The sequence below is a fragment of the Salmo trutta genome, chromosome 16 (assembly GCF_901001165.1).
Source record: "Salmo trutta chromosome 16, fSalTru1.1, whole genome shotgun sequence".
NCBI lineage: Eukaryota > Metazoa > Chordata > Actinopteri > Salmoniformes > Salmonidae > Salmo > Salmo trutta.
This window is the reverse complement of record NC_042972.1, coordinates 36,311,461-36,338,925: the sequence shown is the minus strand read 5'-3', so window position 1 is coordinate 36,338,925 and position 27,465 is coordinate 36,311,461. Positions and strand designations below refer to the sequence as shown.

Here is a 27,465-nt window from a genome sequence, read left to right as displayed (position 1 = left end):
TTATTGGGCTGGTAGGCCTATATTATTCTACTACGGTAATAAACATTGATATCGTAATCTTAATTATCATACTGAGGCATGCATAATAATATGTAGCGCATCTGAAATCATCTGGGATCCCGTCTCTGGTTCGAGGTTAGGGGTTTGTGCCTGGAGGAAGCGCAGTAATCAGTGCCGACTGAAGTTTCCTGTCTAACAGACTGGAGCTGTCTCCAGACAAGCGTTTGAGAGGAGAGAGAGAGGGAAGGTGAGAAACAGAGTGTTGAGTGAAGTATGGACATGGCTGATGATATCCAAAGTTTCAAAGCTGAATTTTCTGCAACAGATGATAAATCGGGAGTTTGGAAAGTTTAAAAACGTCTTTGGGAACTTTGTAAAGAGCCGAGCTGTAACTGTCAAACCTCTGTAAGCGCTCGGAAAGTTGCACCCGAGACAAAGACTGTTCTGGGGACTGCCCTTAGAGCTCGAATTTACATCTGCGCTGCACTGACAGGCGGAGGAACGGCACAGACTGAACTAGTGTCGCCGAAGGGGTTCGCTTTGAAAGGAGAGAAGAACTTATCGGACAAAGTCCTAAATCCACTTTTGCATCGAGAAATGCGCTAAAACTATTCCATGAAGGACTTTATGGAGACGAGAAGAGTTGTGGTGTCTTCGAGACGCGAAAGTTAGATAAGAGGAGAGCAGAAGTGGAGTGGAGATCACTGGAGTGAGAGGAGAGAGTCTACCTGGGTAAGGGGTCAGATAATGAATTAGCGAACACCGAGTGACCTGTGTCCCACTCCCACCCAACACTAAGTAAGTGGATTTGGGAGTTCTTGTCCAACTCCTTGCCTTTTGCTTTATTATAAATCGAGTTTGAACAGGACCCACAGGGTTGAGTCGGGCTGGCTTAGGGTGAGCATGCATGGACTCGTTAGGTAAACATAATGTGAAGATGCCTTCAGCTTAACACAGCTCTATAAACTTCAGGACTTTGTCAACTTCATAAAGTTTTCTAACATATTTAAATGTTTTAAAATAGCTCAAGTCATTAAAAGTTTGATAACATTTAGATGTTATTATCATATCACCTTTGTAGGATGCACACATTTCAGATGCAATTGAGATAATATGCTATTGTAACTGTAAAGCCATTTCAGATTACTAAAAGTGCAGAAGCCCATTGAATAGATAGAATTTTGTTGACCATGGCGAAATCAATTATGGCCAAGAAAGTTCTAGAATGAGTCCAGATAGTCGTGACTCATGAGAAAGGAGAAGTGGAGATTCGTGTCACATGAGTACAATACATGAAATATGAATAGCCTATGTGAATGGCTGACTGGCTGTGCTATATATTGAGCTGTGACAGAGGCCTTGCGTGTGTTGCATGAGGAGTGTGAGGGTGCGGAGGCACAGCTGTCCCACAGAGGTGGTCACGAACATGCAGCTGAGCTGGCACTCTCGAATCCCTCGAAGTTGGCCAACTTCTGAACTTTATACACTGTTAGGATTCTGAAACATTTTCAACATTCTGAAGAAAGGGTAATTTATGAGATGTAAATACTCAGTACAAACACTGTATGATAGTTAGATTTTTTGTTTGTTTGGTAGATTTTCTCTCCTTTTTCTGTTTCCATGCTGAGGGTGCTCTGCTGATTGGTGTACTGAGCATGATCTATGGTTGGTGTACTGAGCATGATCTATGATTGGTGTACTGAGCATGATCTATGATTGGTGTACTGAGCATGATCTATGATTGGTGTACTGAGCATGATCTATGATTGGTGTACTGAGCATGATCTATGATTTGTGTACTGAGCATGATCTATGATTTGTGTACTGAGCATGATCTATGATTTGTGTACTGAGCATGATCTATGATTGGTGTACTGAGTATGATCTATGATTGGTGTACTGAGCATGATCTAGTGTTTTTGTCTTGTAACACTAGAGACAAAACGTGCCATCTGAGAGTGGATGTAGGTTTTCTGACTATATCTCCATTTCTCTGTCTCAGGCTTGACTCCTGTTCCCCCAGCCCCAGTGAGCCATGCCCATGGATGTGGAGAGGAGCCCTCCTGTCAGCTCACCTGAGCCCCCTGATGATGGGGACCCACGTCCCCCCACTCTGCACCCCAACCCCCCCACGGACATCCCAGTCCCCACCACCAGTCCAACCCCCACCATAGGTGAGTGAACTGTAGTGTCATTGACAGTACTCCAGGTCTAAGGGAAGGTAATGTCACTGCACGATGCTAAGCTTCTTTGAAAAGTGCCATCCTGTACATAAGGACAGAGCAGGAAATAAGGAGGCTCTATTCAAATACTATAAACATGTATCCTTCCTTGGAGTCTGAAAGAGAAGAGGACGCCACATCAGATAACTGAGATGCATTGTCAATTGTGCATTAGTACATGCACGTGCAATGTTTGCCTGTGTATTTGTGATTGTGTGTGTGTGATGAGTTGGAACATGCCTGTCTAAGTGGATGGGGGACGTGATTACCATCAACAGTGATTGTCTGGATGTTGAAAGGCCTCTGCTATGGTTTGGAGTGTGGTTGTGTGTGAGCTTAACTAAGGCAGGGAGATGAGCGGCATGTGAGAGTGTGGTTGTGTGCGTGTATGCATGTGCATATGTGTGTGTATATGGCATGCATTCATTGATGTGAGAGAGAAAGAGAAAGAGAGAGAGGGAGAGAGAAAAAGAGGGAGAAAAAGAGAAGCGAGAAAGAGATACATACAATCACAAGAAGACAGAGAGAATGATCCCTGTCAGAGTGAGGGGCTGGTGGTTGTGTTGAAAGGGACTGGTGTGTGTATACTGTATGTGTGTAGGTTTGTATTACACAGTCGTGTGTGGCTCACTTGGTAGAGCATGGCACTTGCAATGCCAGGGTTGTGGATTCGATTCCCATGGGGGACCAGCATGAAAATGTATGTACTCCCTACTGTAAATCGCTCTGGATAAGAGATTTTAGTGACTGCTAAATTACGTGTATGTATTATGTGTGTTTAGTAGTGAGAGAGAAGGCTTCTCCATGCTTCTTCACTCATGTGATCCTCATTAAGCCTTAAAGGGGGATGGTTGGTTGTGTGTGTGTGTGTGTGTGTGTGTTGCCCTAAGCAATGTGTTTATGCTCCCAGTGGAGTAGACAGAGACAGTCTGTACACTAGGTGATATTGAAGATTCTCTCTTCCTTCCAGGACACCTAACTAAACTCACTGTCAAACCAACAGTAAGAATACTGTGCACACGAGTTGTGAGCTGCTGCATTGTGGGTGATATAAGGGACAGGCCTGAGAGCCTGGAATTCCAAACCCAGGAATAGGTCACCTGGGAATTTTGGGAATGGCGGTTCTCGTTGTCTTCTGCAGCGTGACAAAGAGCCTGATTGGTCATGGTGAGATTGATTGACAGGCGTGAGGGAGGAGGTGGGTGGGTGTCTGAAAGATTCTATGTTTTCATTGGCTAGAATTGTCTTTATTTGTTTCATCTCTATTTGCATCCAAAGTCTCCAGGAAGTCCTGGTAAGAGTACAGAGCTGTTTAAGATAGAGGGAGGTGTGGTTAGGAGTTAGGGAAGTGAAATGGGATGTCAAGTGGTTTGTTGCCATGGGAACCCGCCACAAAAATCCTCTGTGGTGGGAGGAGACTTCTACAGGGCAAGTCTCGACCCAGAACATTAGGATCTAGATTTTAGAAGAACACAACATACGAACATGTGGATGCATGTGTGTCTGTCTACCACACACATGCACAAGCACACACACACACACACACCACACCACACCACACACCTCCGAAGCTTTGTGACTAATTATCAGAAATGTAAGTAGACCCAAACTATGGGTCACGACCCTATGTAGGGTCGCCTGATTTGAAAATGGGGTCACGAGTGAGAATCAAATCAAATACAAGTTGTGCTTGGTTCATAGAACCGGGATTACGTCAGTAACCTCAGGTAGCTGCTAGATGTGGTTGGAATAAACAGAGCGGTTTCTGTTTTCTTCCTACAAATGTGGCTCTATCTTTTGAACGGTTAAGCTACACAATATTATGACCCCATCACTGAAAGATAAGACTCGTAGGAACTGAGAAAAAAATTACGAAATAAAAAGTTGGTCACAATTGTTAGAAAAATGACTTGTGTCATGCACAAAGTAGATGTCCTAACCGACTTGCCAAAACTATAGTTTTTTAACAAGAAATTTGAGGAGTGGTAGAAAAACAAGTTTTAATGACTCCAACCTAAGTGTATGTAAACTTCTGACTTCAACTGTATTGCCTCTCATCCCATCCTTATGTTCAATGATCACCCCAAATACCTCCAGTCAATTAACCTTTGTTATACAGCGTTACATCCATTTCCCCCCTCTGACAAATGTGAGTGTGTGATGGTTGGTTCGGGGGTAATTAAGACATTAATAAGACAAAAGGAAAACAATTAGTCATGGAGATATGCTCCTGTCCTCTGTGGCATATCCTCAATGACCCCCCCCCCCCCCCACACACACACACACACACACATATACACAGAGAGAGAGAAACAGCGCAGCCTAATCTGCCCTGAATCCCAGCCAGGAGTCAAACACACACTTGAGAGAAAAGCGCATTCTAAGAGGAATGCTGGAATGAGTCCAGAAAGCCACATCATTGTTGCTTAGAGAGAATGAAGCAGAAGTGTAAGCTAATTAAAGACTGAAACTGTCTGCTGTTAAACAGGCCTAAGAGGAATTTAATTGTGCTACTTGTCTCAGACTTCTTCTGGGAAATAACATTAGAAACACACACACACACACGTTTGTGAGACCATGCATCTCTGTTTGCCACACAGAATCAACAGGAATTTTATGCTAACGAGGTTTCAAAGGTCATCATTGCGAAGACATTGAGTGTCTGTCTGTGTGTTAGGCCTCCTGGCTTTCATGCAATTTGAATTTGCTGTCCAGATATTGGACTATTGCCAGGAGACGTTGTCAACAGCCAAGTGTTTGTCTGCGTTAAAAAGAAACAAAGACAACATCAGAGAAGCATCAAGACCATTAGAAAAGCATCTAACATAGACACTATCTCCACTACCACATTCAACATCAACACAGATCTAAATGGTTAAGATGGCGCTGACAAATATGGCAGCTCTGCTTCTAGTTCCTAAGCAACTTTGCAGTATTTAGTTTTTTTTGTGTGTCATTTCTTACATTATTAGGCCAGAATGTTTTTTGTCTTATTACATACAGCCGGAAATAACTTTTGGATATCAGAGCGGCGGTAACTCACCAGCATCACGACCAGGACTACGACTTTCCCGAATTGGATCCTTTGTTCGTACCCCCCAGGGCAATTAAACTTATTCCAAAGGCTGCTCCAAAACACCGCCCGCGGTGAATAGGTATTCGGAGTGGACTTCTAGTCCGAGTCAGGAGGTGTGCACACGATCCACCGCTTCCGAGTATATTACTCACTAATGTTCAGTCTCTGTATAATAAAGTAGACGAACTCAGGACGAGGATCTCCTTCCAGAGAGACAGGGATTGTAACATACTCTGTTTCACGGAAACATGGCTTTCTCGGGATATACTGTCTCCGTCCATACAGCCAGCTGGATTCTCAGTACATTGCGCAGACAGGAATAAAGAACTTTCTGGGAAGAAGAAAGGCGGGAGTGTATGCTTTATGATTAACTACTCATGGTGTGATTGTGATAACATACAAAATCTCAAGTCCTTTTGTTCACCCGACCTAAAATACCTCACAATCAAATGCCGATCGTATTACCTCCCAAGAGATTTCTCTTCGGTTATAGTCACAGCCATGTATATTCCCCCTCAAGCCGATACTATGACGGCCCTCAAAGAACTACACTGGACTTTATGTTAAATGGAAACCGCATATCCTGAGGTTGCATTTATTGTAGCTGGAGATTTTAACAAAGAAAATTTGAGGAAAACGCTACTGAAGTTCTAACCAACACATTGACTGTAGTACTCGCGCTGGTAAAACATTGGACCACTGCTACTCAACTTTTCAAAATGCCTACAAGGCCCTCCCTTGCCCTCCCTTTGGCAAATCTGATCACTTCCTATAGGCAGAAACTCAAACAGGAAGTACCCGTGCTAAGGTCTATTCAACGCTGGTCTGACCAATCGGAATCCACGCTTCAAGATTGTTTTGATCACGCGGACTGGGATATGTTCCCGGTAGCCTCTGAGAATGACATTGACGAATACACGGATACGGTGACTGAGTTCATCAGGAAGTGTATAGGAGATGTTGTACCCACTGTGACTATTAAAACCTACTCAAACCAGAAACTGTGGATAGATGGCAGCATTCGCACAAAACTGAAAGCAGGAACCACCACATTTAACCATGGCAAGGTGACTGGGAATATGGCCGAATACAAACAGTGTAGTTATTCCCTCATTAAGGCAATCAAACAGGCAAAACGTCAGGACAGAGACAAAGTGGAGTCACAATTCAACGGCTCAGACACGAGACATATGTGGCAGGGTCTACAGTCAATCACAGACTACAAAGGGAAAACCAGCCACATCGCAGACACCGACATCTTACTTCCAGACAAGCTAAACACCTTCTTCGCCCGCTTTGAGGATAAAACAGTGCCACTGACACGGCCCGCTACCAAGAACTGTGGGCTCTCCTTTTCCGTGGCTGACGTGAGTAAGACATTTAAGCATGTTAACCCTCGCAAGTCTGCCGCCCCAGACGGCATCCCTAACCTGGTCCTCAAATTTAATCTCTCCCTATCCCAGTCTGCTGTCCCCACTTGCTTCAAGATGTCCACCATTGTTCCTGCACCAAAGAAAGCAAAGGTACCTAAACTAAATTACTATCACCCCGTAGCACTAACTTCTGTCATCATGAAGTGCTTTGAGAGACTAGTTAAGGATCATATCACCTGTACCTTACCTGACACCATAGACCCACATCAATTTGCTTACCGCCCCAATAGATCCACAGACGATGCAATTGCCATCGCACTGCACACTGCCCTATCACATCTGGACAAGAGGAATACCTATGTAAGAATGCTGTTCATTGTCTATAGCTCAGCATTCAACACCATAGTACACTCCAAGCTCATCATTAAGCTCAGGGCCCTGGGTCTGAACCCCGCCCTGTGCAACTGGGTCCTGGACTTCCTGACGGGCCGCCCCAGGTGGTGAAGGTAGGAAACAACACCTCCACTTCGCTGATCCTCAACACACGGCGGCCCCACAAGGGTGTGTGCTCAGCCCCCTCCTGTACTCTCTGTTCACCCATGACTGGGTGCCAGGAAAATAATCTCTCACTCAACGTCAACAAAACAAAGGAGCTGATCGTGGACTTCAGGAAACAGCAGAGGGAGCACGCCCCTATCCACATCGACAGGACCGCAGTGGAGAAGGTGGAAAGCTTCAAGTTCCTCGGCGTACACATCACGGACGATCTGAAATGGTCCACCCACACAGACAGTGTGGTGAAGAAGGCGCAACAGAGCCTCTTCAACCTCAGGAGGCTGAAGAAATTTGGCTTTGCCCCTAAAACCCACAAACTTTTACAGATGAGAGCATCCTGTCGGACTGTATCACCGCCTGGTATGGCAACTGCACCGCCTGCAACCGCAGGGCTCTCCAGAGGGTGGTGCGGTCTGCCCAACGCATCTCCGGAGGCAAACTACCTGCCCACCAGGACACCTACAGCACCCGATGTCACAGGAAGGCCAAAAAGATCATCAAGGACATCAACCACCCAAGCCACGACCTGTTCACCCCTCTATCATCCAGAAGGCAAGGTCAGTTCAGGTGCATCAAAGCTGGGACCAAGAGACTGAAAAACAGCTTTTATCTTAAGACCATCAGACTGTTAAATAGCCATCACTAGCCGGCTTCCACCCGGTTACGCAACCCTGCACCTTAGAGGCTGCTGCCCTATATACAGACATGGAATCACTGGCCACTTTAATAATGGAACACTAGTCACTTTAATGATGTTTACACACTGCTTTACTCATCTCGTATGCACATTATATACTGTACTCTATTCTACTGTATTTTAGTCAATGCCACTACGACATTGCTCAATCTAATATTTATATATTTCTTAATTCCATTCTTTTACTTTTAGATGTGTGTGTATTGTTGTGAATAGATACTACTGCACTGCTAGGAACAAACATTTTACTACAACCGCAATAACATTTACTAAACATGTGCATGTGACCAATAACATTTGATTTTATTTGAAATAGGCAGGGCAAACCCGTTTTGGTGATTTCTGGTATATCATCTAAATAAATTAATCACAGCAGTTTTTACCTGATTAAGTACATTTGTAGAAAACAGCTAGATACATTTTGAAGTGTTGCATTTTGATTCATGTGGTAAGTGTAATATGGTAAGTTAATCACTTCCATGGATATCACGCTGAAATCAATAGAACAGGGGGCAAATGTTTGGGGTGTAACTCTGTTCAAAACTATTCAAAGGCCTCACGGAAACTTGGAATAACCTGATTTTGGGAGGCTGACAACACGGAAAAGGGAACAAACCACTTTTTCTGTTAGTTAACTTCAGTGAATCACGATGTGGCATAGGATATCGACAGTGACAACAGTTGGCTGCTATTTAGTTTAAGTGATAGTTTGACTGTCAAATCCGTGTATTGGTATGTGGCCAACAACTTTTTTATAGAGAGACCGCCCAAAAATGTTTGTGCCATTTAAGTTAGAAAAGTCCTGTGCACTCCAGAGCGTGTTACAAAATCAACAGTACAAAACCAAAGATATTGATCTCTTTCAACCAATCGATCTTATGTCATCGTGATGACTATACACATATACTAACATCACAAATCTGAAGTCAAAAGGATGTGCAAGCTTGCGTAAGGTAGTAACACAAACTGTCCACATTAGGGAAATTAGTTGGTCTAACAATTTTTTAATTAACAAAACAAGTAAAGTATCCACTGGAAAACCAAAAACAGTACTCACGACAGCAAACAGTTTTGCAGGCTCACAAAGCAAGTGCAAAAACAATTCCCCACAACCCCAAGGACAAACACACACACCTATATAGGACTTCCAATCAAAGGCAACGATACACACCTGCCTTCAATTGGAAGTCCCAATCACCAACATTAAACAAGCACAAACCACCTGCCACATCCTGACCTAGACTAAGCAATACGCCCTCTGCTGGTCAGGACGTGACAATAATTCACTGTATCACAATTCCAGTGGATCAGAAGTTTACATACACTAAGTTGACTGTGCCTTTAAACAGCTTGGAAAATTCCGGAAAATTATGTCATGGCTTTAGAAGCTTCTGATAGGCTTATTGACATCATTTGAGTCAATTGGAGGTGTACCTTTGGATATATTTCAAGGCCTACCTTCAAACTCAGTGCCTCTTCGCTTGACATCATGGGAAAATCAAAAGAAATCTGCCAAAACCTCAGAAATAAAATTGTAGACCTCGACAAGTCTGGTTCATCCTTGGGAGCAATTTCCAAACGCCTGAAGGTATCACGTTCATATGTACAAACAATAGTACGCAAGTATAAACACCATGGGACCACACAGCCGTCATACCGCTCAGGAAGGTGACGCGTTCTTTCTCCTGGAGATGAACGTACTTTGGTGCGAAAAGTGTAAATCAATCCCAGAACAACAGCAAAGGACCTTGTGAAGATGCTGGAGGAAACAGGTACAAAAGTATCTATATCCACAGTAAAACGAGTCATATATCGACATAACCTGAAAGGCCGCTCAGCAAGGAAGAAGCCACTGCTCCAAAACCGCCATAAAAAGCCAGACTACATTTTGCAACTGCACATGGGGACAAAGATCGTACTTTTTGGAGAAATGTCCTCTGGTTTGATGAAACAAAAATATAACTATTTGGCCATAATATCCATTGTTATGTTTGGAGGAAAAAGGGGGAGGCTTGCAAGTCGAAGAACACCATACCAACCGTGAAGCACGGGGGTGGCAGCATCATGTTGTGGGGGATGCTTTGCTGCAGGAGGGACTGGTGCACTTCACAAAAGAGATGGCATCATGAGGTAGGAAAATGATGTGGATATATTGAAGCAACATCTCAAGACATCAGTCAGGAAGTTAAAGCTTAGTTGCAAATGGGTCTTCCAATTGGACAATGACCCCAAGCATACTTCCAAAGTTGTGGCAAAATGGCTTAAGGACAACAAAGTCAAGGTATTGGAGTGGCCATCACAAAGCCCTGACCTCAATCCTATAGAACATTTGTGGGCAGAACTGAAAAAGTGTGTGCGAGCAAGGAGGCCTACAAACCTAACTCAGTTAAACCAGCTCTGTCAGGAGGAATAGGCCAAAATTCACCCAACTTATTGTGGGAAGCTTGTGGAAGGCTACCCGAAACATTTGACCCAAGTTAAACAATTTAAAGGCAATGCTACCAAATACTAATTGAGTGTATGTAAACTTCTGACCCACTGGGAATGTGATGAAAGAAATAAAAACTGAAGTAAATCATTCTCTCTGCTATTATTCTGACATTTCACATTCTTAAAGTAAAGTGGTGATCCTAACTGACCTAAGACAGGGAATTTTTACTAGGATTGAATGTCAGGAATTGTGAAAAACTGAGTTGAAATGTTTTTGGGTGAAGGATCTCTGCGTGTCTATGGTATGGATGGCAGGAGAATACTCTCAGAGAGTGAATTTGTAGAGTGAATGGATGGACATATGTCAAATGACAGCCAGCGAGTGCACTACTTTTGACCAGATAGGACTCCACTCTGGATCTGATCAAAACTAGTGCACTACTGTGTATACTGAACAAGGTGTCTTTTGAGATCTAGCCAGTGTGATGTTATGTTTCTGTCAAATCAAATCAAAGTTTATTGGTCATGTACACAGATTTGCAGATGTTGTCGCAGGTGCAGTGAAATGCTTGTGTTTCTAGCCCAGTAATACCAAGATATGCAAAACAATACACACATAATCAAAAACATTTCAAGAAAAAAATCAAGAAATATCAGAACAAGCATTGTCAGAGTCCGGAATATCAATATTTACAGTAGGGTTGGTATTCAGATTTTCATACCGTCATACCGTTTCTGTACCATACCGGTGTATACGGTATTATCGGAAATGCACACAAGGGGTGCAATAATTATTATTATTTTTTAAACAGGGATCTTTATCCATGAGGAGATTGAATATCTCTGCTGTAACCAAGAAGCTTGATCTTGACATCTAGCCACTTAGCTAGCAAGTTAGCAAACCTATCTTGTCTTGAATCCATCAATAGCCAAGGCGTAGGTGTGTGGAGACACACATAATGTACAATACGAGGAGGAAATTATAGTCCTAAAAAAGATTTCCAGTTTTACTGACTCACCAAATGATGCTCAGCTCACTCACCGACGATGGCCGATGCACTCGTGCCAAAAGCTTTGTAAACAATGTTGTTCGCTCAATAGGCCTATTTGGAAGTTGATAACTTAGTAGCCTATAGACAGATTAGTCTTCTCTTTTCAACAGGATCCATTTGCTTTACAACCAATGTTTTCCCAGGATTGTATTTGACATTGTATCTAACATCTCATTCCAAAATCATGGGCATTAATATGGAGGTGGTCCCCCCTTTGCTGTTATAACAGCCTCCACTTTTCTGGGAAGGCTTTCCACTAGATGTTGGAACATTGCTGCGGGAACTTGCTTCCATTCAGCCACAAGAACTTTAGTGAGGTCGGGCACTGATATTGGGCGATTAAGCCTGGCTCGCAGTCAATATTCCAATTCACCCCAAAGGTGTTCGATGGGGTTGAGGTCAGGACTCTGTGCAGGCCAGTCAAGTTCTCCCACACTGATCTTGACAAACAATGTCTGTATAGACATCGCTTTGTGCATGGGGGCACTATCATGCTGAAACAGGAAAGGGCCTTTCCCAAACTGAGTTGGAAGCACAGAATCATCTAGAATGTCATTTATGCTGTGGTGTTGAGATTTCCCTTTACTGGAACTAGAGGGCCTAGCCTGAACCATGAAAAACAGCCCCAGACCATTATCCCTCCTCCACCAAACTTTACAGTTGGCACTATGCATTCGGGCAAGTAGCGTTCTCCTGGTATCCACCAAACCCGGATTCGTCCGTCGGACTGCCAGATGGTGAAGTGTGGTTAATCACTCCAGAGAACGCATTTCCACTGTTCCAGAGTCCAATGGCGGAGAGCTTTACACCACTCCAGCCAACGCTTGGCATTGTGCATGATGATCTTAACTTGTGTGCAGCTGCTCGGCCATGGAAACCCATTTCATGAAGCTCCCGACGAACAGTTCTTGTATAACCTATAGATCCTCTGTGGCAAAATGATAGGCCTACTCCTGGTGCAGTATTCAGCATTATTTCATTTCTTTCTGAACAGATAGCAGTAATTCTATTACTTATTTATCAGGTGTGCTGCGGCACCCCCCAGCACCCTTCCGGGGCTACGATTCTATTAGGAAATAAATGATGAAGTGCAATGCTGCAGAGATGAGAGTTGCAGGCTCATGTCTATCAGAGCAGAGAGTGGGAAAGTGAATCTCATTCTTGTTCTGTGAGAGATTTAAAAAAAAAAAAATATTTCACCTTTATTTAACCAGGTAGGCAAGTTGAGAACATGTTCTCATTTACAATTGCGACCTGGCCAAGATAAAGCAAAGCAGTTCGACAACATACAACGACACAGAGTTACACATGGAGTAGAACAACATACAATCAATGATGCAGTAGAAAAAAATAAGACTATATACAATGTGAGCAAATGATGTGAGATAAGGGAGGTAAAGGCAAAAAAATGCCATGGTGGCAAAGTAAATAAAGTATAGCAAGAAAAACACTGGAAAGGTAGATTTGTAGTTTGAAGAAAGTTCAAAGTTAAAATATAAATAATATGGTGCAAAAGCTAGTGAGGGAGATAAGTGTTTCCAGTTTCAAAGATTTTTGTAGTTCGTTCCAGTCATTGGCAGCAGAGAACTGGAAGGAGAGACGACCAAAGGAGGAGTTGGCTTTAGGGGTGACCAGAGAGATATACCTGCTGGAGCGCGTGCTACAGGTGGGTGCTGCTATGGTGACCAGTGAGCGGAGATAAGGGGGGACTTTACCTAGCAGGGTCTTGTAGATGACCTGGAGCCAATGTGTTTGGCGACGACTATGAAGCGAAGGCCAGCCAACGAGAGCGTACAGGTCGCAGTGGTGGGTAGTATATGGGGCTTTGGTGACAAAACGGATGGCACTGTGATAGACTGCATCCAGCTTGTTGAGTAGGGTATTGGAGGCTATTTTGTAAATGACATCGCCGAAGTCGAGGATTGGTAGGATGGTCAGTTTTACAAGGGTATGTTTGGCAGCATGAGTGAAGGATGCTTTGTTGCGAAATAGGAAGCCAATTCTAGATTTCACTTTGGATTGGAAATGATTGATGTGAGTCTGGACGGAGAGTTTACAGTCTAACTAGACACCTAGGTATTTGTAGTTGTCCACAAATTCTAAGTTAGAACCGTCCAGAGAAGTTATGCTGGACCGCCCGTGCAGGTGCAGGCAGTGATCGGTTGAAGAGCATGCATTTAGTTTTACTTGTGTTTAGGAGCAGTTGGAGACCACGGAAGGAGAGTTGAATGGCATTGAAGCTCGTCTGGAGGGTTGTTAACACAGTGTCCAAAGAAGGGCCAGAAGTATACAGAATGGTGTCGTCTGCGTAGAGGTGGATCAGAGATTCACCAGCAGCAAGAGCGACATCATTTATGTATACAGAGAAAAGAGTTGGCCCAAGAATTGAACCCTGTGGTACCCCCATAGAGACTGCCAGAGGTCCAGACAGTAGGCCCTCCGATTTGACACACTGAACTCTGTCAGAGAAGTAGTTGGTGAACCAGGCGACGCAATCGTTTGAGAAACCAAGGCTACTGAGTCTGCCGATGAGGATGTGGTGATTAACAGAGTCAAAAGCTTTGGCCAGGTCAATGAATACGGCAGCACAGTATTGTTTCTTATCGATGGCGGTTACGATGTCGTTTAGGACCTTGAGCGTGGCTGAGGTGCACCCATGACCAGCTCTGAAACCAGATTGCATAGCGGAGAGGGTGCGGTGGGATTCGAAATAGTCGGTAATCTGTTTGTTGACTTGGCTTTCGAAGACCTTAGAAAGGCAGGGTAGGATGGATATAGGTCTGTAGCAATTTGGGTCAAGAGTGTCACCTCCTTTGAAGAGGGGGATGACAGCAGCTGCTTTCCAATCTATGGGAATCTCAGACGACACGAAAGAGAGGTTGAACAGGCTAGTAATAGGGGTTGCAATAATTTCTGCAGATAATTTTAGAAAGAAAGGGTCCAGATTGTCAAGCCCAGCTGATTTGTAGGGGTCCAGATTTTGCAGCTCTTTCAGAACATCAGCTGAATGGATTTGGGAGAAGGAGAAATGGGGGAGGCTTGGGCGAGTAGCTGTGGGGGGTGCAGTGCTGTTGAATGCAGTAGGGGTAGTTAGGTGGAAAGCATGGCCAGCCGTAGAAAAATGTTTATTGAAATTCTCAATTATAGTGGGCTTATCGGTGGTGACAGAGTTTCCTATCCTCAGTGCAGTGGGCAGTTGGGAGGAGGTGTTCTTATTCTCCATGGACTTTACAATGTCCCAGAACTTTTTAGAGTTGGAGTTGCACGAAGCAAATTTCTGTTTGAAAAAGCTAGCCTTGGCGTTTCTAACTGCCTGTGTGTATTGGTTTCTAACTTCCCTAAAAAGTTGCATATCACGGGGGCAGTTCGATGCTAATGCAGAACGCCACAGGATATTTTTGTGTTGGTTAAGGGCAGTCAGGTCTGGGGAGAACCAAGGGCTATATCTGTTCCTGGTTCTACATTTCTTGAAAGGGGCATGCTTATTTAAGATGGAGAGGAAGGCATTTTTAGAAAATAACCAGGCATCCTCTACTGACGGGATGAGGTCAATATCCTTCCAGGATACCAGGGCCAGGTCGATTAGAAAGGCTTGCTCGTTGAAATGTTTCAGGGAGTGTTTGACAGTGATGAGTGGAGGTCGTTTGACCGCTGACCCATTACGGGTGCAGGCAATGAGGCAGTGCTCGCTGAGATCTTGGTTGAAAACAGCAGAGGTGTATTTAGAGGGCACGTTGGTTAGGATGATATCTATGAGGGTGCCAGTGTTTGCGGCTTTGGGGTTGTACCTGGTGGGTTCATTAATAATTTGTGTGAGATTGAGGGCATCAAGCTTGGATTGTAGAATGGCTGGGGTGTTAAGCATGTCCCAGTTTAGGTCACCTAGTAGCACGATCTCTGAAGATAGATGGGGGGCAATCAGTTCACATATGGTGTCCAGAGCACAGCTAGGGGCCGAGGGGGGTCTATAGCAGGCGGCAACGGTGAGAGACTTGTTTTTGGAGAGGTGGATTTTTAAAAGTAGAAGTTCAAATTGTTTGGGTACAGACCTGGATAGCAGGACAGAACTCTGCAGGCTATCTCTGCAGTAGATTGCAACACCGCCCCCTTTGGTCGTTCTATCTTGTCTGAAAACGTTGTAGTTAGGGATGAAGATTTCACAGTTTTTGGTGGACTTCCTAAGCCAAGATTCAGACACAGCTAGTACATCCGGGTTGGCAGAGTGTGCTAAAGCAGTGAATAAAACAAACTTAGGGAGGAGGCTTCTAATGTTAACATGCATGAAACCAAGGTTATTACGGTTACAGAAGTCATCAAAAGAGAGCGCCTGGGGAGTAGAAGTGGAGCCAGGCACTGCAGGGCCTGGATTCACCTCTACATCCCCAGAGGAGCAGAGAAGAATAAGTATGAGGGTACGGCTAAAAGCTATAAGAATTGGTCGTCTGTGACGTCCAGAATAGAGAGAAAAAGGAGCAGGTTTCTGGGGGCGATAAAATAGATACAGATGTACTTCTCTCTCACGCCACAGCAATGGCCACGCTTTGGTCTATATAGGCTACAATGTTGCACAAACTATAAATCCGGGCTGGCCCAAAACAAATACATTCTTAGAATATCATGCACATTTTCACATTACGTTTTTTAGAGGGCAGCCAGGAGAATTAACGATGAGTCAACTTCAATTAACTCTGATTGCTTTTATTTGAACTTTTACATTGCGAACAGTGAAAAGGATTTTTCATTCCACTAGAGGTACCAGATAAGGGCAAATGGGTTCCGGAACGGAACAGTCCAAAACTGAGAGGTGCCAGATCCTGTTCTGGCAGGATCCAACTCAAATTAAGGACTGTGTATAGGATTAGCCATGACTAGAATACAGTATATACATATACAGTGGGTAAAACAGTATGTAAACATTATTAAAGTGCCCAGTGTTCAATAATTCTATGTACATAGGGCAGCAGTCTCTAAGGTGCAGGGTAGAGTAGCCGGCTAGTAACAGTGACTAAGGTTCAGGACAGGGTACGGGTGAAGGCCGGCTAGTGGTGACTGTTTAACAATCTGATGGCCTGGAGATAGAAGCTGTTAATCAGTCTCTCTTTCCCAGTTTTGATGCACCTGTACTGTCTCCGCCTTCTAGATGTTAGCGGGGTGAACAGGCCGTGGCGGCTGTCCTTGAGGCTCATCTTGACCTTCCTGTGACAGTGGATGCTACTGATGTCCTGCAGGGAAGGCAGTATTCAGCCGGTGATGCGTTTGGCCGACCGCACCGCCATCTGGAGAGCCCTGCGGTTGCGGACGGTGCAAATGCCTTTTCAGGCGGTGATACAGCCTGACAGGATGCTCTCAATGGTGCATCTGTAGAAATTCATGAGAGTCTTAGGGGCCAAGCCACATTTATTCAGCCCCCTGAGGTTGTTTCGCCGCCTTCACCACGCTGTCTGTGTGATAGGACCATTTCAGGTCGTCAGTGAAGGCTGAGCTCTAATCAATGAACTTGAAGCTTTTGACCCTCTCCACTGCGACTCCATCGATGGGGGTGATTTGTTGAAGTTGAGGGAGAGGTTATTTTCTGCCTGTAGGTTGTCTTGTCGTTGTTGGTAATCAGGCCTACCACTGTTGTATCAGCAGCAAACTTGATGATTTTGAGGCGTGCGTGGCCACACAGCCATGGATGAACAGGGAGTACAGGAGGGAGCTGAGCAAGCACCCCTGTGGGGGCCCCGTGTTGAGGATCAGGGTAATAGAGGAGTTGCCTACCTTCACCACTTAGGTTTGGCCCTTCAGGAAGTCCAGGACCCAGTTGCACAGGGAAGAGTTCAGACCCAGGGCCCTGAGCTTAATGATGATCTTGGAGGGCACTATGGTGTTGAAGTCTGAGCTGTAGTCAATGAACAGTATTCTTACATATTGTAGGCATGTCTCTTGTCCAGGTGGGATAACCCAGACGACGCTGGGCCAATTGTGCGCCGCCCCATGGGTCTCCCGGTCACGGTCGGCTGCAACAGAGCCTGGACTCGAACCCTGAATCTTTAGTGGCTAGCACTGTGAGTCAACCTGTTATTAAATCCAAGGGTTCACATACTTTTTTCAACCTGCACTGTGAATGTTTACACGGTGCGTTCAATAAAGACATGAAAAATTATAATTGTTTGTCTGTTATTAGTTTAAGCAGACTGTGTTTGTCTATTGTTGTGATTTAGATGAAGATCAGATGACATTTTATGACTAATTTATGCAGAAATCCAGGTAATTCTGAAGGGTTCACATACTTTTTCTTCCCACTGTACGTCTCGTGTCTGAGCCGTTGAATTGTCTCTGCAATGTGATTGTGCCTCTTTGATTGCCTTAGAGGTCATAGCTGGTCTGTTTGTACATGTTCCCAGTCACCTTGCCATGGCTAAATGCGGTGGTTCGCGCTTTCAGTTTTGAGCGAATGCTGCCATCTATCCACGGTTTTTGGTTTGGATAAGTTCTAATCGTCACAGTGTAAACAACATCCTCTATGCACTTCCTGATGAACCCCGTCACCAAGTCAGTTTATATGTCGATACTATTCTCAGAGGCGACCTGGAACATTTTCCACTCCGCGTGATCAAAACAATCTTGGAGCATTGATTCCGATTGGTCCAACCATTGTTGAACAGTCCTTACCACGGCTGCTTCCTGTTTAAGTTTCTGTCTATAGGTGAGACCTGATCAAAGACATTGAGGTAGAGCCCTACACAGTCAGTGGGCTGGAAAGTTTTGCCCCTCTGATGAAAGTTTGTCTTTACACAAACTACTTTGTGTCTTTACACATCTCTACTTCTCTAGACACTGTTGGGGTGGAACACATCCCCTGTCTACTGTCAGTCAGACACATACACATGCAGACAGCAGTGATATCCTCTGTGTAGAGTGACTTCAGAGGGGGCATTAGTGAAGGCTGTATAGACAGAGACCGAGACGGAGCGGGTTTAGGGAGTTTCAAAGACTCCAGGTAAAGCCTCCGTGACTCTTTTCTCTTTCTCCTACCATACCCTCCTCTCCAGTACTAATACCAGGCTCCAGGCCCAGCCTCTTTCATGCTGTGCTCTCTCACAGTCTTCTAGTAAATAAAGAACACTCAGCAGATCACAGGAGAGAGTTGTGAGGAGAGGAAGGCTAGGGCTAAGATGGCAGCCAAGGTGAAAGAGTTTGCCCAACTGTAGACTTTAGAACTGGGTGCCATATTGCTGCCTCTGAAGGTTCCTTTTTACCCTCCTGTCTCTCCCTGCTAATGCAAACTACAACTAAACAGTAGTCTCTCTCTATCCAGCCCTAATCAGTCTAGATCTCTCATAGTGTCAGAGTAATCGCGGTTCTCTCCCAGTCGGCCAAACATGACATATCACAGACTCATTGGCAGGCTCATTATAACAGCTTGTATGCTGTTATGTAAGTTTCTATACTACTATCATTATTAGCCAACACTAGAGCTGTGTTGACAAGGTGACATTCCTTTATTTACCCAATCTAGGGGAGAGTGCACATAGATACAGTATAGCCACACGCACACACACACACACACACACACACACACACACACACACACACACACACACACACACACACACAAGCATGCATGCATACATGGACACACACATACACACATCACCAACAAACTCACCAACACATGTGTACACACAGCCTGCTCAAGCATTGCTTTATTACTATGTTCAGATTTGAATTAGAGGCTCATCATTCTCAGATCTCAAAAATCGCTCCACAGTTTGGTGGTTGAGGGGTTTGGCATGAGTGCCAGCATAGGATTGGCTTTAGCCATGTTTGATATTCGGTTCAGATTTGTTTGGTCCAATGATGGTGGTTTACTAAGGGCAGACAAGGGCTTGGAGGCACAATCCTTTTGGTTTGACTTTTAACCTTCTGATGTCTGAGATTTATGAGAAACCATAAGACGTTTGCAAGTTATAGGACAGATAGAAAGAACAATAGAAAGAATGATAGATAAAACAATTGATAGAAAGATAGACAGACAGACAGATGGAGAGAATGATACAATGATAGACTGACCAGGGGTTAAACTTCTCTGTCACTGCGACGGATTTCCATCATATGGGAACTGGAGAGTTTGTTTTTGAGACCAGCCTGAATCTAGCTACTACTGTTAATTAGTATTTTCCTATAACTATTTATAAACATTGGTGTATGAGCGTCCCAAAGCCTAATGTTTTTCCAATGCATTACTATAAAAAGTGACTTGTTAGGTATTAGATTATGTATTGTATATTTGGAGGATGCATTATTGACATGTGTGTCTGTTCCAGGAGCGCACACAAGAACACACCTGTATGTCGTTACCCTTAACGAGTTCACAATAAAGAAGCTTACCTTCAGAGGAGACGCTAACGATACTGACGAAGGGCGAAACGTTTGTCTGTCTACCTACCCCTGAATGAAATTAATACCATAAAGAAACCTGGAATTTCCTTTTTGGGTGCAGACCAGCTTCACAATTCTGGAATTCTATTACATTTTGGTCGACACACCTGTTCTGAGCATAGTGGCCACACAAACGGTCATAACCTAATACAGAAGCATGTCTGTTCTACGAAATATATTCCCAAGTAAATGACTATTTTCATTGTTACGCTGTGTGAACTGAACTGACATGGATGATTGTTGCTGACGGCTCTGATGTTCACATTAAAGAAAGGAAACAGTCTATAATGTACACCACTGTGGCGCTCAACTCAAACAACGGTCTGTAGCCTACTGGCAAAGTCATTCAAAGCCTGTACTTTATCACTCAAGATGTAACTTTTCAGTGCTGCTATTTTTGCCGTGTAATGTTGTTATTAAAACTGAATCAGACAACCCCATAGTAGAATAGTTAAGCTATTTACCTAGTCTGCTTGTTGTGGTGTGTTCTGTGCGAGATAAATATTAATCTCAAGGCGCATTCAAGTTAATAAAGCCATAGGGAGGGGAATACCAGCTTTCCATAGTTACCACGCTTATTTCTCTACTCCTGTAGATTGTGTGTGTGGCATCACTTTAAAAATGCAGTTACAACAAGAGTTTCAAGCATGGTTTTGGCGAAGCTGCGCAACAGAGCTCTTAAAGGGCCAATGGCATCTTCTTAAAAAGGGCAATGACATATTATTTATAATAACAGCAATCAGGATGTTGTGTCCAATGGGGTAAATGCAGATACCTCATTTATCTCTGCTTCTGGTTTTGTCCTTGATGAAGTACTGTAGCGTTTCCTATGTGCTAAGTTTGATGAGACGTCGATACAACTACAAAACTGCCCATTCAGAACTCGGCTGAGGAGCCTGATGATCTAACAGTATAATTCCAATTTGACATTATGTGGTATTGTGTGTAGGCCAGTGACACAAAATCTCAATTTCATCCATTTTAAATTCAGGCTGTAACACAACAAAATGTGGAAAAATCAAGCGGTGTGAATACTTTCTGAAGGCACTTTATCCACCTCACTCTCAGAGAAATAAGTAGTACTGCTAGGTTTTACACAGTCAAATGTAACAATTATACACGTGTACAAATCATACACGTGTAAAACATTTACTTTTTACATTTTAGTCATTTAGCAGATGCTCTTATCCAGAACAACTTACATTTTGTACATTAATCTTAAAATAACTAGGTGAGACAACCACATATCACTGTTAAAATACTATCGTCCCGTAGCACCCACATCTATAACCATGAAATGCTTTGAAAGGCTGGTCATGGCACACCTGTATCCGCTATGGGTCTGCGGTCAAACGACCACCCCTCATCACTGTCAAACGCTCCCTAAAACACTTCTGCGAGCAGGCCTTTCTTATCGACCTGGCCCGGGTATCCTGGAAGGATATTGACCTCATCCCATCAGTCGAGGATGCCTGGTCATTCTTTAAAAGTAATTTCCTCACCATCTTAGATAAGCATGCCCCGTTCAAAAAATGCAGAACTAAGAACAGATATAGCCCTTGGTTCACTTCTGACCTGACTGCCCTTGACCAGCACAAAAACATCCTGTGACGGACTGCAATAGCATCGAAAAGTCCCCGCGATATGCAACTGCTCAAGGAAGTCAGGAACCAATACACGCAGTCAGTCAGGAAAGCAAAGGCTAGCTTTTTCAAGCAGAAATTTGCATCCTGTAGCTCTAACTCCAAAAAGTTTTGGAACACTGTAAAGTCCATGGAGAACAAGAGCACCTCCTCCCAGCTGCCCACTGCACTGAGGCTAGGTAACACGATCACCAACGATAAAGCCATGATAATTGAAAATTTCAATAAGCATTTCTCAACGGCTGACCATGCCTTCCTCCTGGCTACTCCAACCCCGGCCAACAGCTCCGGCCCCCCCGCAGCTACTCGCCCAAGCCTCCCCAGCTTCTCCTTCACCCAAATTCAGATAGCAGATGTTCTGAAAGAGCTGCAAAACCTGGACCCGTACAAATCAGCTGGGCTAGACAATCTGGACCCTCTCTTTCTAAAACTATCCGCCGCCATTGTTGCAACCCTTATTACTAGCCTGTTCAACATATCTTTCGTATCGTCCGAGATCCCTAAAGATTGGAAAGCTGCCGCGGTCATCCCCCTCTTCAAAGAGGGTGACACCCTAGACCCAAACTGTTACAGACCTATTTCCATCCTGCCCTGCCTATCTAAAGTCTTCGAAAGCCAAGTTAATAAACAGATCACTGACCATTTCGAATCCCACCGTACCTTCTCCGCTGTGCAATCCGGTTTCCGAGCCGGTCACAGGTGCACCTCAGCCACAATCAAGGTTCTAAACGAATATCATAACCACCGTCGATAAAAGACAGTACTGTGCAGCCATCTTCATCGACCTGGCCAAGGCTTTCGACTCTGTCAATCACCGTATTCTTATCGGTAGACTCAATAGCCTTGGTTTTTCTAATGACTGCCTCGCCTGGTTCACCAACTACTTTGCAGACAGAGTTCAGTGTGTCAAATTGGAGGGCATGTTGTCCGGACCTCTGGCAGTCTCTATGGGGCTACCACAGGGTTCAATTCTCGGGCAGATTCTTTTCTCTGTATATATCAATGATGTCGCTCTTGCTGCGGCCGATTCCCTGATCCACCTCTACGCAGACGACACCATTCTGTATACTTCTGGCCCTTCCTTGGACACTGTGCTAACAAACCTCCAAACAAGCTTCCATGCCATACAACACTCCTTCCGTGGCCTCCAACTGCTCTTAAACGCTAGTAAAACCAAATGCATGCTTTTACCTGTTCGCTGCCTGCACCAGCCCGCCCGACTAGCATCACCACCCTGGACAGTTCCGACCTAGAATATGTGGACAACTATAAATACCTAGGTGTCTGGTTAGACTGTAAATTCTCCTTCCAGACTCATATTAAACATCTCCAATCCAAAATCAAATCTAGAATCGGCTTTCTATTTCGCAACAAAGCCTCCTTCACTCACACCGCCAAACTTACCCTAGTAAAACTGACTATCCATTCGATCCTCGACTTCGGCGATGTCATCTACAAACTAGCTTCCATTACTCTACTCAGCAAACTGGATGCAGTATATCACAGTGCCATCCGTTTTGTTACCACCCACCACTGCGACCTGTATGCTCTAGTCGGCTGGCCCTCACTACATATTCGTCGCCAGACCCACTGGCTCCAGGTCATCTATAAGTCTATGCTAGGTAAAGCTCCGCCTTACCTCAGCTCACTGGTCATGATAACAACACCCACCCGTTGCACACGTTCCAGCAGGTATATCTCACTGAACATCCCCATTTGGCCGCCTTTCCTTCCAGTTCTCTGATGCCAGTGACTGGAACGAATTGCAAAAATCGCTGAAGTTGGAGACTTTTATTTCCCTCACCAACTTTAAACATCAGCTACCTGAGCTGCTAACCGATCGCTGCAGCTGTACATAGTCCATCTGTAAATTTCCCACCCAATCTACCTACCTCATCCCGATACTGTTTTTATTTTATTTACTTTTCTGCTCTTTTGCACACCAGTATTTCTAGTTGCACATCATCATATGCTCATTTACCACTCCAGTGTTAATCTGCTAAATTGTAATTATTCGCTCCTATGGCCTATTTATTGCCTACCTCCTTATGCCTTTTACACATACTGTATATAGACTTTCTTTTTTTCTACTGTGTCATTGACTTGTTTATTGTGTTATTGGCTTGTTTATCGTTTTCTCCATGTGTAACTCTGTGTTGTTGTCTGTGTCACACTGCTTTGCTTTATCTTGGCCAGGTCGCAGTTGTAAATGACAACTTGTTCTCATCTTGCCTACCTGGTTAAATAAAGGTGAAATAAAATAAAAACCTCAACACCATCCAATTCGCATACTCCCCCAACAGATCCACAGATGAAGCAATCTCTATTGCAATCCACACTGTTCTCCCCCACCTGGACAAGAGGAATGTCTATGTGAGAATTCTGTTCTTTGACTACAGCTTAGCATACAACACCATAGTCCCTCCAAGCTCATCATCAAGCTCGGGACCCTGGGACTGAATACCTTCCTCTGCAACTGGATCCTGGACTTTCTGATGGCCACCCCCAGGTGGTGAGGGTAGGCAACAACATCTCTGCCATGCTGACCGTCAACACAGAGGGCCCTTACGAGTGTGCTTAGTCTCCTCCTGTACTCCCTGTTCACCCATGACTGTGTGGACATGCACGACTCCAACGCCATCATTAAGTTTGCTGACGACACGACGGTGGTAGGCCTGATTACCGACAATGATGAGACAGCATATTGGCAGGAGGTCAGAGACCTGGCAGTGTGGTGCCATGACAACAACCTCTCCCTCAACAAGACAAAGGAGCTGATTGTGGACTACAGGAAATGAAAGGGCGAGCACGCCGCTATCCACATTGACAGGGCTGTAGTGGAGTGGGTTGAAAGCATCAAGTTCCTCAGTGTCCACATCACCAAGGACTTAACATGATCCTCTCACACCAGCACAGTGGTGAATAAGGGACGACAGAGCCTCTTCCTCCTCAGGAGAATGAAAAGATTTGTCATGGCTTGGTATGATAACTTAACCACCCTAGATCGCATGGCGCTACAGAGGGTGGTGCGGACGGCCCACTACATCACTGGGGCCAAGCTCCCTGCCATCCAGGACCTCTATACCAGGTGATGTCAGAGGAAAGCTTGGAAAATTGTCAAAGACCCCAGCCACACAAGCCAGAGACTGTTCACTCTGTTACCACATGGCAAGCGGTACCGGAGTGCCAAGTCTGGGACCAAAAGGCACTTGAATAGCTTCTACCCCCAGGCCATAAGACACCTGAACAGCTTCTACCCCCAGGCCATAAGACACCTGAACAGCTTCTACCCCCAGGCCATAAGACACCTGAACAGCTTCTACCCCCAGGCCATATGACACCTGAACAGCTTCTACCCCCAGGCCATAAGACACCTGAACAGCTTCTACCCCCAGGCCATAAGACACCTGAACAGCTTCTACCCCCAGGCCATAAGACACCTGAACAGCTTCTACCCCCAGGCCATAAGACACCTGAACAGCTTCTACCCCCAGGCCATAAGACACCTGAACAGCTTCTACCCCCAGGGCATAAGACACCTGAACAGTTCATCAAATGGCCACCTGGACTATTGCATTACATTTTTACTCACACTGACTCTATGCACACTGACTGGACTCACACACTCACACATACTGCACTGACACTCCAACACATACACACACACTACATACACTCACACACACAAAACACACACACATGCATATTGACTCTACACACACACTCACGCACATACACACTTTCACACATGCTGCTGCTACTGTGCTTATTATATATCCTGATTGTCACTTTACCCCTACCTACACATACATATTAGCTCAACTATGTCAACTACACTACCTCGTACCCCAGCACATTGACTTGGTACCGGTACTCCTTGTATATAGCCTCATTATTGTTATTTTATTGTGTTACTATTTTCACATTTTTTGGGTGGAAATGTTACTTTTTAACTCTGCATTGTTGGGAAAGGGTTCGTAAAGTAAGTATTTCAAAGTAAAGTCTACACCAGCGCATGTTTTTATTTGACACACACACACACACACACACACACACACACACACACACACACACACACACACACACACACACAGCCTCTTCATCAGAGCAAGACCACTTTTCCTATTTACCCTAGTATGTTGTTTGGATGGCTTTGATATTTTCTTTGATATATATACTGCAACCTGTGGTTACGGACAAAGGCACCCATCTTTTCTGTAAAAGCGGAACTTTACAGTAGTGTTAAAGATTGCTTATAAAGCACTCTCAACGGCAGTTTGAGGGATTTTAAATACGTTGTTCAAAAAGTTGAGCTAGCAAGACACCTTGGTTTTTTACAAACCACAGAGAAACAACTGTAGTCTGTACTAGAGCCTAATCAGAATCAGGTTGTTTAAAGATCAGCCCTCTGTTCGCTCTACCCACAGACACGTACTCTCAGTAGCTATTTTAACAGCATCTGTCTAACTCTAATGTAGTCCAATGTGATTCACCGTTCCTGTGTGTTTCTGATCAGAATAGGAGTGTTAGGGTCCAGATGAGAGAGAGGGCAACAAGACCTGGTCCATGGAAGTTTGGGTGTGTGGATTGTGTGGCTCATGTGAGAACTAGAGCAGTGAATGGGATCATGAATAGAGCTACAGTAGATCAGAACTGCTGCTGTGCTGTGGTCACACTTAGCAGGCAGACTCTGACTGGTTAGGAAAAGTATATATCTGACCCCCCCACGATATGGCACTGAGGGAGAGAGAGGAGGGGGAAGAGGGATTTGGGAGAGAAGAGTGAGACAATGAGAAACCGAACTGAGGGGTGAGGACCAGACAGGAAAGGAAAGAGAGGACGGGTAGAGAATAGAAGGACAGCGATTAGAGTAAATAAGCAGGGAAGGGGTGGTTGAGGCCTTTCACTGTGTGTGTGTGTGTGTGTGTGTGTGTGTGTGTGTGTGTGTGTGTGTGTGTGTGTGTGTGTGTGTGTGTGTGTGTGTCTGTGTGTGTCTGTGTGTGTCTGTGTCTGTGTGTCTGTCTCTCTGATGGCAGATCAAACCCAGCTGTCTCCCATTTGCCCAGGAATGAGTGTGCACCTCTCAGAGGCGTGTGTGTATGTAGTCCTGCATAATTACAGCTTCATCATAGACCGCCTGGCTCCAGTAAGGACATATAAAACACGTAAACTCACATACATTTAATGCAGTGTGTGTGTCCTCACATACACAAACACTGCAGGTTTCACAGGCATGCGCATAGACCCCTAAACAGTCCCACCGGGTTGGATTTTACTGTCTCCAGATGCACACACACACAATGATGCTCTCACTCACAGTCTGTTTGAGCCAAATGAGTAATTCTACAGTCTGTGTTCCATCCAGTGAATAGCTTGGAGACATCAGTAGACCAGGCGTAGGCAACGCTGGTCCTGGAGGGCCACAGGCACTTCATGTTCTTGATTTAACCCACCTGGAAAACCAGGTGTGTTGAATTTAGGCATTCACTGAACCGATCAATTAGCTGTGGAGCCTAGTTGTCCATGTGTTTGTTTGTTATATGTGGTCGTCTTAAGCCGTGTTCACATTGGCAATTTGAAGCGACTCAAATCCCCCCAAAAATGCTGATTCGAATCTGTTCTTTATCCTTGAGTCTGAACAGCCAAAAAGCACATGGAATCAGATATTTCAAGCAACATTTCAAAACATCTTCGTAGCTGGTTTGAAGTCAGATACCAATCTGATTCCTGGTTATGTGACTTGTGTCTGAACGGTCAAATCTGATTTATTTGCCTTCAAGTGGTTTTTAGACTGTTAGGGCTTAGCAGTTAAAAGTGTTGGGCCAGTAACCGAAAGGTCACTAGTTCGAATCCCCGAGCCAACTAGGTGAAAAATCTGTCAATGTGCCCTTGAGCAAGGCACTTAACTCTAATTGCTCCTGTAAGTCGTTCTGGGTAAGAGCCTCTGCTAAATGACTTAAATGTACATTTGGAATATCTTGTTGCTTGCTAGC

General features: G+C 44.6%; 1 protein-coding gene across 3 annotated transcripts in view; it reads left to right on the top strand.

The window, feature by feature from the left end:
• Window positions 1-127: 127 nt before the first annotated feature.
• Window positions 128-27,465, top strand: part of mdfi (MyoD family inhibitor) — a 42,086-nt gene continuing 14,748 nt past the window's right edge. Inside the window, exons 1-2 of one of the 3 annotated variants that reach the window (XM_029694193.1) lie at window positions 128-732; window positions 2,003-2,174. In XM_029694193.1, the coding sequence (XP_029550053.1) occupies window positions 2,036-2,174 (139 nt within the window). In that variant the 5' untranslated portion in view covers window positions 128-732; window positions 2,003-2,035. The other 2 variants (XM_029694192.1, XM_029694194.1) reach the window with 2 other exon arrangements.